Source organism: Oncorhynchus clarkii, chromosome 18 (assembly GCF_045791955.1).
Source record: "Oncorhynchus clarkii lewisi isolate Uvic-CL-2024 chromosome 18, UVic_Ocla_1.0, whole genome shotgun sequence".
NCBI lineage: Eukaryota > Metazoa > Chordata > Actinopteri > Salmoniformes > Salmonidae > Oncorhynchus > Oncorhynchus clarkii.
In genome coordinates, this window is record NC_092164.1 from 61,255,603 (window position 1) to 61,273,787 (window position 18,185).

Here is an 18,185-nt window from a genome sequence, read left to right on the forward strand (position 1 = left end):
ACCTGAGAGACTAAAACCACATCCATCCTGTCTGTTTTTGGCCAAACCTGAGAGATAAAACCACATTTGTCTGTCTGTCCGTCCATCCTGTCTGTTTGTGGCCAAACCTGAGAGACTAAAACCACATCCGCCTGTCTGTCCGTCCATCCTGTCTGTTTGTGGCCCAAATACCACTTAGCACTCTGAAACCACATCCATCCTGTCTGTTTGTGGCCCAAATACCACTTAGCACTCTGAAACCACATCCATCCTGTCTGTTTGTGGCCCAAATACCACTTAGCACTCTGAAACCTAACCCCAGGGGACTTAAATGGTCTTCTGGATGTTACCCTGCCATCCGGTTGACTGTGAACTGTGACAATGACAGGTTATGGTGTCATCATAGGGCTTCCCCTCTGTGCCAGCCCTGGCCCCTATGTGTCAAAGGTAGTGCCCTACTTGGGAATAGGCTGCCATTTGGGACACAGCCACAGAGCTTCAGCCCCCAGACAGCTAGGGGCACTCTGTGACCATGGACTGGGTTGGGTTGGGGCCTCTGGGCCAGGCTGCCCTCTGGAATTAGCATTGATCCAGTAAAACCAGTGCTTCTTTGTCTCCACTGAGCCCAATGTGCTGAAGTGACAGATCAACGATAGATCAAACCAACTCACTTCCCTTTTGTCTCTTTGTTTTGCAGATATTTCCAGAATTTCCTACTACACAGGTGAGTGTCCTTCAGAACTACAGGAGATCTCATATGCTGTGAACTACAAGAGATCTCATATGCTGTGAACTACAAGAGATCTCATATGCTGTGAACTACAAGAGATCTCATATGCTGTGAACTACAGGAGATCTCATATGCTGTGAACTACAAGAGATCTCATATGCTGTGAGCTGTGAACTACAAGAGATCTCATATGCTGTGAACTACAAGAGATCTCATATGCTGTGAACTACAAGAGATCTCATATGCTGTGAACTACAAGAGATCTTATATGCTGTGAACTACAGGAGATCTTATATGCTGTGAACTACAGGAGATCTCATATGCTGTGAACTACAAGAGATCTCATATGCTGTGAACTACAGGAGATCTCATATGCTGTGAACTACAAGAGATCTCATATGCTGTGAACTACAAGAGATCTCATATGCTGTGAACTACAAGAGATCTCATATGCTGTGAACTACAAGAGATCCTATATGCTGGGAACTACAAGAGATCTTATATACTGTGAACTACAAGAGATCTCATATGCTGTAAACTACAAGAGATCTCATATGCTGTAAACTACAAGAGATCTCATATGCTGTAAACTACAAGAGATCTTATATGCTGTGAACTATAAGAGATCCTATATGCTGTGAACTACAGGAGATCTTATATGCTGTGAACTACAGGAGATCTTATATGCTGTGAACTACAGGAGATCTTATATGCTGTAAACTACAGGAGATCTTATATGCTATAAACTACAAGAGATATGTTATGCTGTGAACTACAGGAGATCTTATATGCTGGGAACTACAAGAGATCTTATATACTGTGAACTACAAGAGATCTTACATGCTGTGAACTACAAGAGATCCTATATGCTGGGAACTACAAGAGATCTTATATGCTGTAAACTACAGGAGATCTTATATGCTGTAAACTACAAGAGATTTTATATGCTGTGAACTACAAGAGATTTTATATGCTGTAAACTACAAGAGATTTTATATGCTGTGAACTACAAGAGATTTTATATGCTGTGAACTACAGGAGATCTTATATGCTGTGAACTACAAGAGATCTTACATGCTGTGAAGTTCTCTTATTCGCTTCTGTCAGATTATCCTTGAAGGCAGGTTTGATTCATAGTTGTGCTCTTCAGATGAATAGAAGGCTCTTAGATAAATCAGTCACCTGAATATCATTTACCAGAATCAACTCAGACGAAGGACACAACCACCTACTCCCAAGAGGATGTCGGCTTCTCTTTCATCCTCGAAGTGCACTCCAATAATAATGATATGAATCCCCTCCACAGAGGGTGTCTGTGTTCAGAGTGTAAAAATCATATTTCCTTAGATGATATAGGAAAGGGTTATTAGACTGAAGGGGTGTGTGTTTGTGTCCGTTGGATGATGGTCACTGGGAACACGACTTTGCAGCAGCAGAATGACTAAACCCAAATTACATTTCAGTGTGTGTGCGTATTTGAGTCATTCATTAGACAAGACAGGCCTATTTCAGGGAGTTAATGAACCTCTAGTCGGTGAAGAGCTGTCGTTGCACTCTCTACCATCTAGGTTGCACAAACACTATTCAAAATGCTATTCTCTCCATGTTGCCTCATACTGAACTTTTGTTAGCTGTGTGTTTTCTCTGCAGCTCACTGCAGTCTCTGAATCATCTCAGTCCCTTTGATTTGTACAGTAGATTGTAAAGAGAGACAGAGAGTGTGGCATCATAGTATATTTTCCATTGTTTTCAGTGCGTGTCCTCACTGTAAGGACATCCTAGTCAAACTAGTGGTGATACTTTGTCTCGATGCTGGACTGTTCTTCAAGGGGTAGTTCATTCAAAACTGCTCTGTCTTGAAAACCTGACTGCTGACATGCATGTTTTTGGGGGATTACTGTGTATTCACAGTGGACTAATGAACTAAATAGTAAAATATAGTTTTGAGGGAACTATTACTTTCAAGCTCAGGCCGTGAGGGAGAGGCCTTGGATGAACTGTATTCCCACTGGCCAGATATAATTGTGTTTAAAGCCATTGAGGTGAATGGTGATTTGATTATTTTATGGCTTCAACTTGATTTATATGCTTACCGGGGACCTTATCCTCAGCCACGACCATAAACCTGACATTGTTTTATATCGGCCTCACATTTAATGTACATTTATGTAGCTGGATATTTTATCACGTCATTCTACACTTAATATCTCCTCAAGGACAATTCTCTGCTGCCTCTACACACCTAGTCACACACACACACACACACACACACACACACACACACACACACACACACACACACACTTCCATTTTGTGTCCCCTGCCCTCCTTAACCACTTGCAGTAATAATGGAGAGTGACGAAGTAGGCCAACTCCATGAAAAGAAATGCATGACAACACAGAGAGAGAGAGAGCAGCAGTTAACTACCCACCTCACTGACTAGAGGGAAAATATTTACCGCTTGGCTATGCAGACACCTGGGTTACATTCAGGGGGGCATTCCGTAGCAAAAATAATTTGCAACATAAAACGAAAATCTGCCTATCTTGTGGGACTTCTTCAGGTAGCACCTCTCCGTTTCAGTCAGTTTCAAAACGTAATTTCCCACCAACTGGTAGCTATATTGCAGAGTTTGCATTGGACTCTTAAATATTCCCTCTCAATGAACTGCAGCATCTAGAAGCCATTTTGGCTTATTGATATCTACTGATATTTAGAGCTGCAGATGTTTCGGGGATCATCAAAGGCAGAGTAATTACTTCATTCACCACAGCACCCGAACCGACCCAAGAACAATGAGACCCGAACCGACCCAAGAACAATGAGACCCGAACCGACCCAAGAACAATGAGACCCGAACCGACCCAAGAACAATGAGATCCGAACCGACCCAAGAACAATGAGACCCGAACCGACCCAAGAACAATGAGACCCGAACCGACCCAAGAACAATGAGACCCGAACCGACCCAAGAACAATGAGATCCGAACCGACCCAAGAACAATGAGACCCGAACCGACCCAAGAACAATGAGACCCGAACCGACCCAAGAACAATGAGACCCGAACCGACCCAAGAACAATGAGACCCGAACCGACCCAAGAACAATGAGACCCGAACCCAAATGGACTTAGATCAAGACGTTAGGTTCGGGTCTAGACCAGGTCAAAACAATATTTTATCAGCCAAGTTGCTCTTCTGGTTAACAAATGTCTTTTATATGTTGGCTAGGCCTTCTATAAAGTCAATAAATGAACTTTATTTGCATAAAATAAATATGCTGTAGGATATGCAGAGCCATGGTTGGGTCTATTTGGATCCAGTCAGGTCTATCAGCTGTTACATCGACCTGAAACATGACCCCACCCGGACCCAAGGGACGTGTTCGAATTTCAGACCCAAACCTGATCAGGGTCGCTGTCGGGTTTATCAGGTCCACCTGGACCCATGGACCCTCTACCCTAGGGTTCTGGTCAAAAGTAGTGCACTATGGCCTCCCGGGTGGCGCCGTACTGCAGCGCCAGCTGTGCCATCAGAGTCCTGGGTTCGCGCCCAGGCTCTGTCGTAACCGGCCGCGACCGGGAGGTCCGTGGGGCGACGCACAATTGGCCTAGCGTCGCCCGGGTTAGGGAGGGCTTGGTCGGTAGGGGTGTCCTTGTCTCATCGCGCACCAGCGACTCCTGTGGCGGGCTGGGCGCAGTGTACGCTAACCAAGGTGGCCAGGTGCACGGTGTTTCCTCCGGCGCATTGGTGCGGCTGGCTTCCGGGTTGGATGTGCGCTGTGTTAAAGAAGCAGCGGCTTGATTGGTTGTGTATCGGAGGACGCATGACTTTCAACCTTCGTCTCTCCCGAGCCCGTACGGGAGTTGTAGCGATGAGACAAGATAGTAGCTACTACAACAATTGGATACTACGAAATTGGGGAGAAAAAGGGGTAAAATTCAAAAAAAAAAAAAAAGTAGTGCACTATGTAGGAAAAAGGTGCCATTTGGAATGCATTCTCTGTACCCTCCGTCTCTCCTCATCCCAGGCCTGATGTTTAGACTAAATCACCCTCCTTCTCTCCTCATCCCAGGCCTGATGTTTAGTCTAAATAACCCTCCATCTCTCCTCATCCCAGGCCTGATGTTTAGACTAAATAACCCTCCGTCTCTCCTCATCCCAGGCCTGATGTTTAGACTAAATAACCCTCCGTCTCTCCTCATCCCAGGCCTGATGTTTAGACTAAATAACCCTCCTTCTCTCCTCATCCCAGGCCTGATGTTTAGTCTAAATAACCCTCCATCTCTCCTCATCCCAGGCCTGATGTTTAGACTAAATAACCCTCCGTCTCTCCTCATCCCAGGCCTGATGTTTAGACTAAATAACCCTCCGTCTCTCCTCATCCCAGGCCTGATGTTTAGACTAAATAACCCTCCGTCTCTCCTCATCCCAGGCCTGATGTTTAGACTAAATAACCCTCCGTCTCTCCTCATCCCAGGCCTGATGGTGGTTAGAATCATGAGTTGGTCACTGCACTGATGTTTATGGCTCACACCCTCTTTAGCAAGCCCTCTAAATTGCAATCATCACCAAGGGAATCATCACCAAGGGAATCCTAATTAGAGGTTCAAACAATTTAATGGTGTTGTTATGGAAATGACTTGTTACATTGTAAAGGCAAGGAAGTCATGAATAATCCCTGTTTCTATGTTTCATCTGGCCTGGGTTACTTGGGTCGTACAATGCCACAAATTACCGATCTAAGATGTGCCGAATCAATGATCTTCTCCTCAGGGCTCCAGCCATGCATGTGGTTTGCTAATTTGCTCGCTAAGTGACTAGGTTGCAAGATCAAGCTTCTTGGTTACAGCAGAGTCAACATCCCTGCTGCCTAAATTAGTTTTGTGCGTCAATAATAATAATAATAATAATCATTTTATTATTTTACATTTGGAAAGAAATAGCGGCCCTTATGTGTACTGCCGGTAGTACCGTATACCCCGGTTTGGTACATGAACGGTATGAAAATGAGGATACCGCCCAATCCTAAGCTACAGTAGCTTGTAAACAATAAAGTATGCCACTCTCAACCTCCATGACTCTGTGCTGTTACCACGTGACAGCGTAGCCTAATCCAGGTAGAGTGTGTTTACTAACGGGTGCTGAAAGCCCCATGAGGGACGGAGTGGGGAGAAGTACACATCCAACCTCCATGACTCTGTGCTGTAACCACGTGACAGCGTAGCCTAATCCAGGTAGAGTGTGTTTACTAACGGGTGCTGATGCTGAAAGCCCAATGAGGACGCAGTGGGGAGAAGTACACATCCAACCTCCTGACCTTGAACTGTGTCTGGCCCTTCTGAGCTTATGAAACACAGCCCGCATACACACACACACACACACACACACACACACACACACACACACACACACACACACACACACAGTTCATTGAGGTGACTGCTGACTATGTGACTGCAGAGATAATGGCAATAATGGTGAAAAGGATAATGGGGGAAACCTGAACTGCATCAGGAGGGTAAGATGTACAGGCTGTACTGACAGCTGTGGGATGGATGACCTGTCCTGGATTCAGACTCATCAATCTGTTAGTTAGTGGCACTGAAACATGATGATCTGTCCTGGATTCAGACTCAGTCTGTTAGTTAGAGACACTGAAACATGATGGTCTGTCCTGGATTCAGACTCATCAATCTGTTAGTTAGTGGCACTGAAACATGATGATCTGTCCTGGATTCAGACTCAGTCTGTTAGTTAGTGACACTGAAACATGATGGTCTGTCCTGGATTCAGACTCAGTCTGTTAGTTAGTGACACTGAAACATGATGACCTGTCCTGGATTCAGACTCAGTCTGTTAGTTAGTGGCACTGAATCATGATGACCTGTCCTGGATTCAGACTCAGTCTGTTAGTTAGTGACACTGAAACATGATGGTCTGTCCTGGATTCAGACTCATCAATCTGTTAGTTAGTGACACTGAAACATGATGATCTGTCCTGGATTCAGACTCAGTCTGTTAGTTAGTGACACTGAAACATGATGGTCTGTCCTGGATTCAGACTCAGTCTGTTAGTTAGAGACACTGAAACATGATGGTCTGTCCTGGATTCAGACTCATCAATCTGTTAGTTAGTGGCACTGAAACATGATGATCTGTCCTGGATTCAGACTCAGTCTGTTAGTTAGTGGCACTGAAACATGATGACCTGTCCTGGATTCAGACTCAGTCTGTTAGTTAGTGACACTGAAACATGATGGTCTGTCCTGGATTCAGACTCAGTCTGTTAGTTAGAGACACTGAAACATGATGATCTGTCCTGGATTCAGACTCAGTCTGTTAGTTAGAGACACTGAAACATGATGATCTGTCCTGGATTCAGACTCAGTCTGTTTAGTTAGTGTCCCACTCATAGCTTTTCAATGACAATAAAGACTTTTACAGACCAGATACACATGCTGCTTATCTGTGTGTGCGTGTGCGTGTGTGTGCGTACGTGCGTGCGTGCGTGCGTGCGTGCGTGCGTGCCCGTATTCTGTTGTTGTTGACAGTTTTTCCTCCCTAGTTATACAAGTCATTTGTCATTCTAATACACATCATTTGAGTTGTCTTAGTAACCGTGGAACCATGGCCTTAGAGACCCTAACAGTACATCTGTCTGTCTTAGTAACCGTGGAACCATGGCCTTAGAGACCCTAACAGTACATCTGTCTGTCTTAGTAACCGTGGAACCATGGCCTTAGAGACCCTAACAGTACATCTGTCTGTCTTAGTAACCGTGGAACCATGGCCTTAGAGACCCTAACAGTACATCTGTCTGTCTTAGTAACCATGGAACAATGGCCTTAGGGTCTCTAACAGTACATCTGTCTGTCTTAGTAACCGTGGAACCGTGGCCTTAGGGTCTCTAACAGTACATCTGTCTGTCTTAGCTTCCAGGACCAGCAGACGAGACATATTCATCTGATGACGGCATGCTCCACTGAACCATACGGCCATGTGTGTTTCTGCGTGTGCGTGTGCGTGTGCGTGTGCGTGTGTGTGTGTGTGTGTGTGTGTGTGTCTGTGTGTGCATGGTTGCAAATGCCTACTTCTCACCCAGTGCTTCCAATCTGGTGTCTGTGTGGATTGGTAACACATGTCCCAGCCTGGGCTCCTGCTATGGGAATAGGAATCAAGGAGGAGGGGATAGTGAGAGGCTTTGTGTTTGGGAACAGGGGGCCGGATGTTACCCTCTGAATAGCTGAAACGGAGGAGCACCTCTCCCTCTCCATGGGGTGCAGTCATAGCCCCCTTTGTGTGTCTGACATGGCTGTTTCTGGGGGCTCTGTCCCCCCTCGATTCCCCTGCTCCGATGGGCATGAATACCACATGAATACCTATTGTAGATGCAGCAGTCCACATGAATACCATCTACTGCATCTTTATGTAATACATGTATCACTAGCCACTTTAACTATGCCACTTTGTTTACATGCTCATCTTATATGTATATACTGTACTCGATACCATCTACTGTATCTTGCCTATGCCGCTCTGTACCATCACTCATTCATATATCTTTATGTACATATTCTTTATCCCCTTACACTTGTGTGTATAAGACAGTAGTTTTGGAATTGTGAGTTAGATTACTTGTTGGTTATTACTGCATTGTCGGAACTAGAAGCACAAGCATTTCGCTACACTCGCATTAACATCTGCTAACCATGTGTATGTGACAAATAAAATTTGATTTGATTTGATACCTAGTGTAGATGCAGCAGTCCACATGAATACCTATTGTAGAGGCAGCAGTCCACATGAATACCTATTGTAGAGGCAGCAGTCCATATGAATACCTATTGTAGATGCAGCAGTCCACGTGAATACCTATTGTAGAGGCAGCAGTCCAGTCCACATGAATACCTATTGTAGATGCAGCAGTCCACATGAATACCTATTGTACCTATTGTAGATGCAGCAGTCCACGTGAATACCTATTGTAGAGGCAGCAGTCCAGTCCACATGAATACCTATTGTAGATGCAGCAGTCCACGTGAATACCTATTGTAGATGCAGCAGTCCACATGAATACCTATTGTAGATGCAGCAGTCCACGTGAATACCTATTGTAGATGCAGCAGTCCACATGAATACCTATTGTAGAGGCAGCAGTCCACATGAATACCTATTGTAGAGGCAGCAGTCCACATGAATACCTATTGTAGATGCAGCAGTCCACATGAATACCTATTGTAGAGGCAGCAGTCCACATGAATACCTATTGTAGATGCAGCAGTCCACATGAATACCTATTGTAGAGGCAGCAGTCCACATGAATACCTATTGTAGAGGCAGCAGTCCACATGAATACCTATTGTAGATGCAGCAGTCCACATGAATACCTATTGTAGAGGCAGCAGTCCACATGAATACCTATTGTAGAGGCAGCAGTCCACATGAATACCTATTGTAGAGGCAGCAGTCCACATGAATACCTATTGTAGATGCAGCAGTCCACATGAATACCTATTGTAGAGGCAGCAGTCCACATGAATACCTATTGTAGAGGCAGCAGTCCATATGAATACCTATTGTAGAGGCAGCAGTCCACATGAATACCTATTGTAGAGGCAGCAGTCCACATGAATACCTATTGTAGAGGCAGCAGTCCACATGAATACCTATTGTAGAGGCAGCAGTCCACATGAATACCTATTGTAGAGGCAGCAGTCCACATGAATACCTATTGTAGAGGCAGCAGTCCACATGAATACCTATTGTAGAGGCAGCAGCAGTCCATTGTAGAGGCAGCATGAATACCTATTGTAGATGCAGCAGTCCACGTGAATACCTATTGTAGAGGCAGCAGTCCAGTCCACATGAATACCTATTGTAGATGCAGCAGTCCACGTGAATACCTATTGTAGAGGCAGCAGTCCAGTCCACATGAATACCTATTGTAGATGCAGCAGTCCACGTGAATACCTATTGTAGATGCAGCAGTCCACATGAATACCTATTGTAGATGCAGCAGTCCACGTGAATACCTATTGTAGATGCAGCAGTCCACATGAATACCTATTGTAGAGGCAGCAGTCCACATGAATACCTATTGTAGAGGCAGCAGTCCACATGAATACCTATTGTAGAGGCAGCAGTCCACATGAATACCTATTGTAGAGGCAGCAGTCCACATGAATACCTATTGTAGATGCAGCAGTCCACATGAATACCTATTGTAGAGGCAGCAGTCCACATGAATACCTATTGTAGATGCAGCAGTCCACATGAATACCTATTGTAGAGGCAGCAGTCCACATGAATACCTATTGTAGAGGCAGCAGTCTACATGAATACCTATTGTAGATGCAGCAGTCCACATGAATACCTATTGTAGAGGCAGCAGTCCACATGAATACCTATTGTAGAGGCAGCAGTCCATATGAATACCTATTGTAGAGGCAGCAGTCCACATGAATACCTATTGTAGATGCAGCAGTCCACATGAATACCTATTGTAGAGGCAGCAGTCCACATGAATACCTATTGTAGAGGCAGCAGTCCACATGAATACCTATTGTAGAGGCAGCAGTCCACATGAATACCTATTGTAGAGGCAGCAGTCCACATGAATACCTATTGTAGAGGCAGCAGTCCACGTGAATACCTATTGTAGAGGCAGCAGTCCATATGAATACCTATTGTAGAGGCAGCAGTCCAGTCCACATGAATACCTATTGTAGAGGCAGCAGTCCAGTCCACATGAATACCTAGTGTAGATGCAGCAGTCCACATGAATACCTATTGTAGAGGCAGCAGTCCACATGAATACCTATTGTAGAGGCAGCAGTCCACATGAATACCTATTGTAGAGGCAGCAGTCCACGTGAATACCTATTGTAGATGCAGCAGTCCACATGAATACCTATTGTAGATGCAGCAGTCCACATGAATACCTATTGTAGAGGCAGCAGTCCACATGAATACATATTGTAGAGGCAGCAGTCCAGTCCACATGAATACCTATTGTAGAGGCAGCAGTCCACATGAATACCTATTGTAGATGCAGCAGTCCACATGAATACCTATTGTAGAGGCAGCAGTCCACATGAATACCTATTGTAGATGCAGCAGTCCACATGAATACCTATTGTAGAGGCAGCAGTCCACATGAATACCTATTGTAGATGCAGCAGTCCAGTCCACATGAATACCTATTGTAGATGCAGCAGTCCACATGAATACCTATTGTAGAGGCAGCAGTCCACATGAATACCTATTGTAGATGCAGCAGTCCATATGAATACCTATTGTAGATGCAGCAGTCCACATGAATACCTATTGTAGAGGCAGCAGTCCACATGAATACCTATTGTAGAGGCAGCAGTCCACATGAATACCTATTGTAGAGGCAGCAGTCCACATGAATACCTATTGTAGATGCAGCAGTCCAGTCCACATGAATACCTATTGTAGATGCAGCAGTCCAGTCCACGTGAATACCTATTGTAGATGCAGCAGTCCAGTCCATATGAATACCTATTGTAGAGGCAGCAGTCAGCCACGGCTCCTCCTCAGTAAGAAGAAAATGATTCAACAAACAGCAGCATAACTCTCTGCCTTCTAAATAAACTTGGCCACGCAGGCTAGTCTGTGGTGCCACGTGCTAGTTTACATGAAAACAGGTTGACTCTCAAATGGCACCCTATTTCCTTCATAGCACACTGCTTTGGACCAGGGCCCTATGGGATATAATCAAACGTAGTCTACAACATAGGGAATCAATCAGGTTTTTTTCCCCCAATATCTATAAGGCTATAATATTATCCATAGATTAAACTTTGGGTGAACAATTTTCATTGGAATCATTACTGTGTTAGTACCGACCATGAGAAGTCCAAAATGTTTTGTGTTATTCTCAAGGATTGTGACCATAGTGTCTGGCTAGTCTGCTGGATATCCTATTCTGTGTCCTAAATAGGTACCATAGTCCCTATGGCTGTGGTCAAAAGTAGTACACTATATAGGGATTAGGGCTGGGGATTGCCAGGGACCTCATGATATGATATAGGTGCCCTTGTGATATGTATAAGCGATTCTCACGATTCGATATGTATAGTGATTCGATACTGTGATTTTTATTGCGATTCAATGTTCCAAACATATTGCTCTCTTTTTCTGTCTGTCTCTCTCTCTCTCTCTCGCTACCTTCCATCTCTCACTGTCTCTCTCTCTCTCTCTCTACATACACTCTTTATCTCTCTCCCTCCCCTCTTTCTCTCTCCCTTCCTCTCTCTCCGTCCCCTCTCTCTCCTCTCCACCTCCACTCTTTATCTCTCTCCATGATTGGCTTCATGCTGCCAGATCTCCTGTGGTTCCTCCTCATTCAGACCACTGCGAGACACAGGGAAACAGGCATGGGGTTCCTCCTAATTCAGACCACAGGGAAACACAGTGAAACAGGCATGGGGTTCATCCTCATTCAGACCACAGAGAGACATGGGGGTCATCCTCATTCAGACCACAGAGAGGCATGGGGTTCCTCCTAATTCAGACCACAGGGAAACAGGCATGGGGGTCATCCTCATTCAGACCACAGAGAGACACAGGGAAACAGGCATGGGGTTCCTCCTCATTCAGACCACAGAGAAACAGGCATGGGGGTCATCCTCATTCAGACCACAGAGAGACACAGGGAAACAGGCATGGGGTTCCTCCTCATTCAGACCACAGAGAGACACAGGGAAACAGGCATGGGGGTCATCCTCATTCAGACCACAGAGAGACACAGGGAAACAGGCATGGGGTTCCTCCTCATTCAGACCACAGAGAGACACAGGGAAACAGGCATGGGGGTCATCCTCATTCAGACCACAGAGAGACACAGGGAAACAGGCATGGGGTTCCTCCTCATTCAGACCACAGAGAAACAGGCATGGGGGTCATCCTCATTCAGACCACTGAGAGACACAGGGAAACAGGCATGGGGTTCCTCCTCATTCAGACCACAGAGAGACACAGGGAAACAGACATGGGGTTCATCCTCATTCAGACCACAGAGAGACACACGGAAACTACACTTGCCCCGTAGCAAACTATAGCCTTCTGCTTCTCTGTGTTGGTGATAGTAAACCTTTCATCATTTCCTCCTTTCTCCTCCTCTCCTTTCTCCTCCTCTCCCTTCTCCTCTGTGTGGGATGTGGATTGATTTTACCTGGAGGGTTTTTTCAGATGGAGAAACACAAAACAAAACCTCGATCTCCTCTAAACCTCGATCTTGATCCTCCTGCCCTAGCTATCACTCCTATTGGATCTGATAAGAAGAGGGGAGGAGTGGAGGAGGAGTGGTGGAGTGGAGGTACTTGGCGTGTTGCCAGGCGCTTGGGGATGGGTATCTTGGTGTACACACACACAGGGCCTCCTCTGGTGGTAGGTGCTGTGTTGTGGTTGTAGAGCTGACCCAGGGTCAGTGTTGATTTGCAGGGCGGTGGCTCAGATGAGCATATTAAAGGCCTCTTGCGTCAGTATGTAGACAGAGTGGACCAAGGGAAGTGCAGTTACTTGTGTTGTTGTGGAATACTTTTCTGACTCTGCTCTCCTTTTCTCCTCTCCTGTGTTGGTTGTGGGGCGATTAGTAATCTGGGGGAAGGCTCACAGCGAGAGGCTTAGTAAGGCTGACCAGCCAGACAGACGAACAGAAGGGGCTACCCAGGGACAGAAGCAGCAGGACAACCTAGGTACCTCAGGTTCAGTGGAGTGGATGGGAAACTTCTTAACACCACAGTGTTGATCCATCTCCACCTTGTTCCTCCTGTCCGCATGTCAGTCCTTAAACTGGGCCAGTGCTCTCTGGATGTCCTGGATGTGTTTCTCTGAGCTTCTTCCCCCTTCCAGATCCAAGTGCTGATTCTGGACCTGGGCTTGAGTGGTGGAATAGACTGGGGTAGAGGGTGGACTGAACTAGGGCTGTGTGGATCGGACTTGGTCCTAGGTGAAGAGGATCAGGGGCAGTGTGGAGTAGACGTTGATTGGATAGTCTGTGGGGTGTTTAGTGTTGTGTAGGGGAAGGTGGAAGCCCTGGCCTCTATGCGTTTCTGTGAGACCTCTGGGTGTTGGCAGGCCGTGGGGCCTGGGAGAGAGAGAGCAGCGGGACCAGCTCCCGTGGGGCCCGGGAGACAGAGAGCAGAGGGACCAGCTCATGTGGAGCCCAGACCCGCCTGCAGCCCCTTTCCCATGTGCTGTGCTCCAGGTACTATCACTGCTACTGCCTCCTAACTTCCACTACTACTCATCCCCTGCTTTCCTCCTCCCTTCTTTATTGTGCTATTTCTTCTTCTTCTCCTTCTCTTTTCTTTCCTCCTCCTCCCTCCATTATATCCTCTTCACCATCTACCTGTCTTCTCTCCTTGGTATCCTCTTCACCATCTACTTGTCTTCTCTCCTTGGTATCCTCTTCACCATCTACCTGTCTTCTCTCCTTGGTATCCTCTTCACCATCTACCTGTCTTCTCTCCTTGGTATCCTCTGTGTCAGTTTGAATAGTAGAGTGTTTAGCTTCTCACTGTTGTTCTTTAATCGTTCCTGACTGACTGTTGTGTTGGGTAGGGCTGTGCTGTGCTGTGCTGTGCTGCCTGAAGTAAACCGCTTCCAACTTTCCCAATGCCCCCGCTCCCCTCTTGTTTTACTTGTTGTTTGTCTTTCTTGTGCAATTCAGCAAGTTCTGCTCTCTTAAAGGGCACCACACCTGCCAGAGAAGTGGCATTTCCCCACATAACGAGTAGTAACCTTTAGAAACATGTCTGTGACAGATGACCGGGACGTTACCATGAGAGTCAAGCTTCTGAATGATTGGATGATGTGTGTGTGTGTGTGTGCATGTGCGTTTGGGTGTTTGTCTTCGTTTGGGTGTTTGTCTTCGTTTGGGTGTTTGTCTTCGTTTGGATGTTTGTACTAGGGGTTGCAAAATTCTGGCAACATTCAACATGTTCCCTGGTTTTCCCGAAGTCCCAGTTGGAGGATTCACGGAATCATGAGGGAGTAAACAGGAAATCCGGAATCATGAGGGAATAAACAGGAAATCCAGAATCATTAGGGAATAAACAGGAAATCCGGAATAATGAGGGAGTAAACAGGAAATCCGGAATCATGAGGGAGTAAACAGGAAATCCGGAATCATGAGGGAGTAAACAGGAAATCAGGAATCATGAGGGAGTAAACAGGAAATCCGGAATCATGAGGGAATAAACAGGAAATCCAGAATCATTAGGGAATAAACAGGACATCCGGAATCATGAGGGAATAAACAGGAAATCCGGAATCATCCAACCAGGATCTCTGGAAAACCAGGGAATTTATTGAAAGTTCTCAGAATTTTGCAACCCTAGTTTGTACGTTTGCACATATGTGCATTTTTTGTGTGAATCACAACTACACAGGGGTCAGATCCCTTTCACACGTTGCCCATAGAACACACAGCTGATGTGATTAGTTTGCTTGAGCAGCTGCTGATAATGGAGGCTAGGTCCGACAGCAGTCAATTCCACAACTAGCCAGGCTCCCACTTTAAACAGCTTTCTTTGTCCCCATGGAAAAAACAACATGTGAATTTAAAGCACCCTATTGTCACTGTGCATATGCTTCGGCATGCCATATGTCAGTCAGTAGTCATCTATTGGGGGAAGGGGAGAGGATGGAGAAGGGTAAAGGAGAGGGAAATGCAGAAGGATAGATGAAAAGCTGAGGGATAAGGAGGGGAAGGAGAAGATAATGAAGAGAGGAAGGAGGAGAACATAATGAAGAGAAGATGGAGAACATAATGAAGAGAAGAAGGAGGAGAGGATAAGAAGAGAGGATGGAGAAGATAAGAAAAGCGGAAGGAGAAGGAGAGGATAAGAAGAGAGGAAGGAGATATGATAAGAAGAGGAAGGAGAGGATAAGTAGAGGATAAGAAGAGGAAGGAGAGGATAAGAAGATAAAATGAGCGGAAGGAGAGGATAAGAAGAGGGGAAGGGAAGGATAAGAGATTAAGGGAAGGATAAGAAGATAGGAAGGGAAGGATAAGAAGAGGAAGGAGAGGATAAGAAGAAGAGAGGAAGGAGAGGATAAGAAGAGAGGAAGGAGAGGATAAGAAGAGGGAAGGAGAGGATAAGAAGAGGGGAAGGAGAGGATAAGAAGAGGGGAAGGAGAGGATAAGAAGAGAAGAAGGAGAGAATAAGAAGAGGAAGGAGATATGAAGAGGATAAGAAGTGGAAGGAGAGGGAGAGAGGATAAGAAGAGGAAGGAGAGGGAGAGAGGATAAGAAGAGGAAGGAGAGGGAGAGAGGATAAGAAGAGAGGAAGGAGAGAATAAGAAGAGGAAGGAGATATGAAGAGGATAAGAAGTGGAAGGAGAGGGAGAGAGGATAAGAAGAGGAAGGAGAGGGAGAGAGGATAAGAAGAGGAAGGAGAGGGAGAGAGGATAAGAAGAGAGGAAGGAGAGAATAAGAAGAGGAAGGAGATATGAAGAGGATAAGAAGAGGAAGGAGAGGATAAGAAGTGGAAGGAGAGGGAGAGAGGATAAGAAGTGGAAGGAGAGGGAGAGAGGATAAGAAGAGGAAGGAGAGGGAGAGAGGATAATGAAGAGAGGAAGGAGGAGAACATAATGAAGAGAAGATGGAGAACATAATGAAGAGAATAAGAAGTGGAAGGATAGGAGAGAGGATAAGAAGTGGAAGGAGAGGGAGAGAGGATAAGAAGTGGAAGGAGAGGGAGAGAGGATAAGAAGAGGAAGGAGAGGGAGAGAGGATAAGAAGAGGAAGGAGAGAATAAGAAGAGGACGGAGATATGAAGAGGATAAGAAGAGGAAGGAGAGGATAAGAAGTGGAAGGAGAGGGAGAGAGGATAAGAAGTGGAAGGAGAGGAAGAGAGGATAAGAAGAGGAAGGAGAGAATAAGAAGAGGAAGGAGAGGATAAGAAGTGGAAGGAGAGGGAGAGAGGATAAGAAGAGAGGAAAGAGAGAATAAGAAGAGGAAGGCAAGGATAAGAAGTGGAAGGAGAGGGAGAGAGGATAAGAAGAGGAAGGAGTGGATAAGAAGAAGATAAGATGAGAGGAAGGGAAGGATAAGAAGAGAGGATAAGTAGATGAAGGGGATAAGGAGAGGAAGGAGAAGGAGAGAGGATAAGAAGAGGAAGGAGAGAGGATAAGAAGAGGAAGGAGAGAGGATAAGAAGAGGAAGGAGAGGATAAGAGCATCTGCTAAATGACATGACACATTGTCATAGTTTTAGCATGGGTCATTGTTAGGAAAGTCTGTCTGTCTGTCCTCTTTTATGGCTGAAGACTATGATCAATCTATTTATGACCCATCTACAGTTGAAGTCGGAAGTTTACATACACCTTAGCCAAATCCATTAAACTCAGTTTTTCACAATTCCTGACATTTCATCCTAGTAAAAATGCCCTCTCTTTGGTCAGTTAGGATCACCACTTTATTTTAAGAATGTGAAATGTCAGATAATATTAGAGAGAAGGATTTATTTCCATTTTTATTTCTATCATCACATTCCCAGTGGGTCAGAAGTTTACATTTTCTATGGGATTGAGGTCAGGGCTTTGTGATGGCCACTTCAATACCTTGAATTTGTTGTCCTTAAGCCATTTTGCCACAACTTTGGAAGTATGCTTGGGGTCATTGTCCATTTGGAAGACCCATTTGCGACCAAGATTTAACTTCCTGACTGATGTCTTGAGATGTTGCTTCAATATTTCCACATAATTTTTCTGCCTCATGATGCCATCTATTTTGTGAAGTGCACCAGTCCCTCCTGCAGCAAAGCAGCCTCACAACATGATGCTGCCACCCCTGTGCTTCACGGTTGGGATGGTGTTCTTCGGCTTGCATACCTCCCCCTTTTTCCTCCAAACATAACGATGGTCATTATGGCCAAACAGTTCAATTTTTGTTTCATCAGACCAGAGGACATTTCTCCAAAAGTACAATCTTTGTCACCATGTGCAGTTGCAAACCGTTTTGGAGCAGCGGCTTCTTCCGCAGGTTATGTCGATATAGGACTCGTTTTACTGTGGATATAGATACTTTTGTACTTGTTTCCTCCAGCATCTTCACAAGGTCCTTTGATGTTGTTCTGGGATTGATTTGCAGTTTTCTCACAAGTACTACGTTCATCTCTAGGAGACAGAACGCTTCTCCTTCCTGAGTGGTATGATGGCTGCGTGGTCGCATGGTGTTTATACTAGCGTTCTCTTGTTTGTACAGATGAACGTGGTACCTTCAGGCATTTGGAAATTGCTCCCAAGGATGAACCAGACTTTACAATTTTTTTTTCTGAGGTCGGCTGATTTCTTTTGATTTTCCCATGATATCAAGCAAAGAGGCTCTGAGAAAAATTACTTGTGTCATGCACAAAGTAGATGTTCTAACCAACTTGCCAAAACTATAGTTTGTTAACAAGAAATTTGTGGAGGGGTTAAAAAACTAGTTTTAATGACT

General features: G+C 45.3%; 1 protein-coding gene across 12 annotated transcripts in view; it reads left to right on the forward strand.

Moving 5' to 3' along the window:
- The window catches only part of LOC139373815 (focal adhesion kinase 1-like), a 229,214-nt gene that overhangs the window by 74,572 nt on the left and 136,457 nt on the right, over window positions 1-18,185 (forward strand). For 10 of the 12 annotated variants that reach the window (XM_071114852.1, XM_071114851.1, XM_071114850.1 and 7 more), the window contains exon 2: window positions 677-703. The exons of the other annotated variants lie outside the window; for them this stretch is intronic. Coding sequence is in view for 3 of the 10 variants with exons in the window: in XM_071114843.1 (XP_070970944.1) it covers window positions 677-703 (27 nt within the window). In the remaining 7 variants the exon portion in view is untranslated. The remainder of the gene's footprint in view (window positions 1-676; window positions 704-18,185) is intronic. 12 annotated transcript variants of the gene reach the window in all.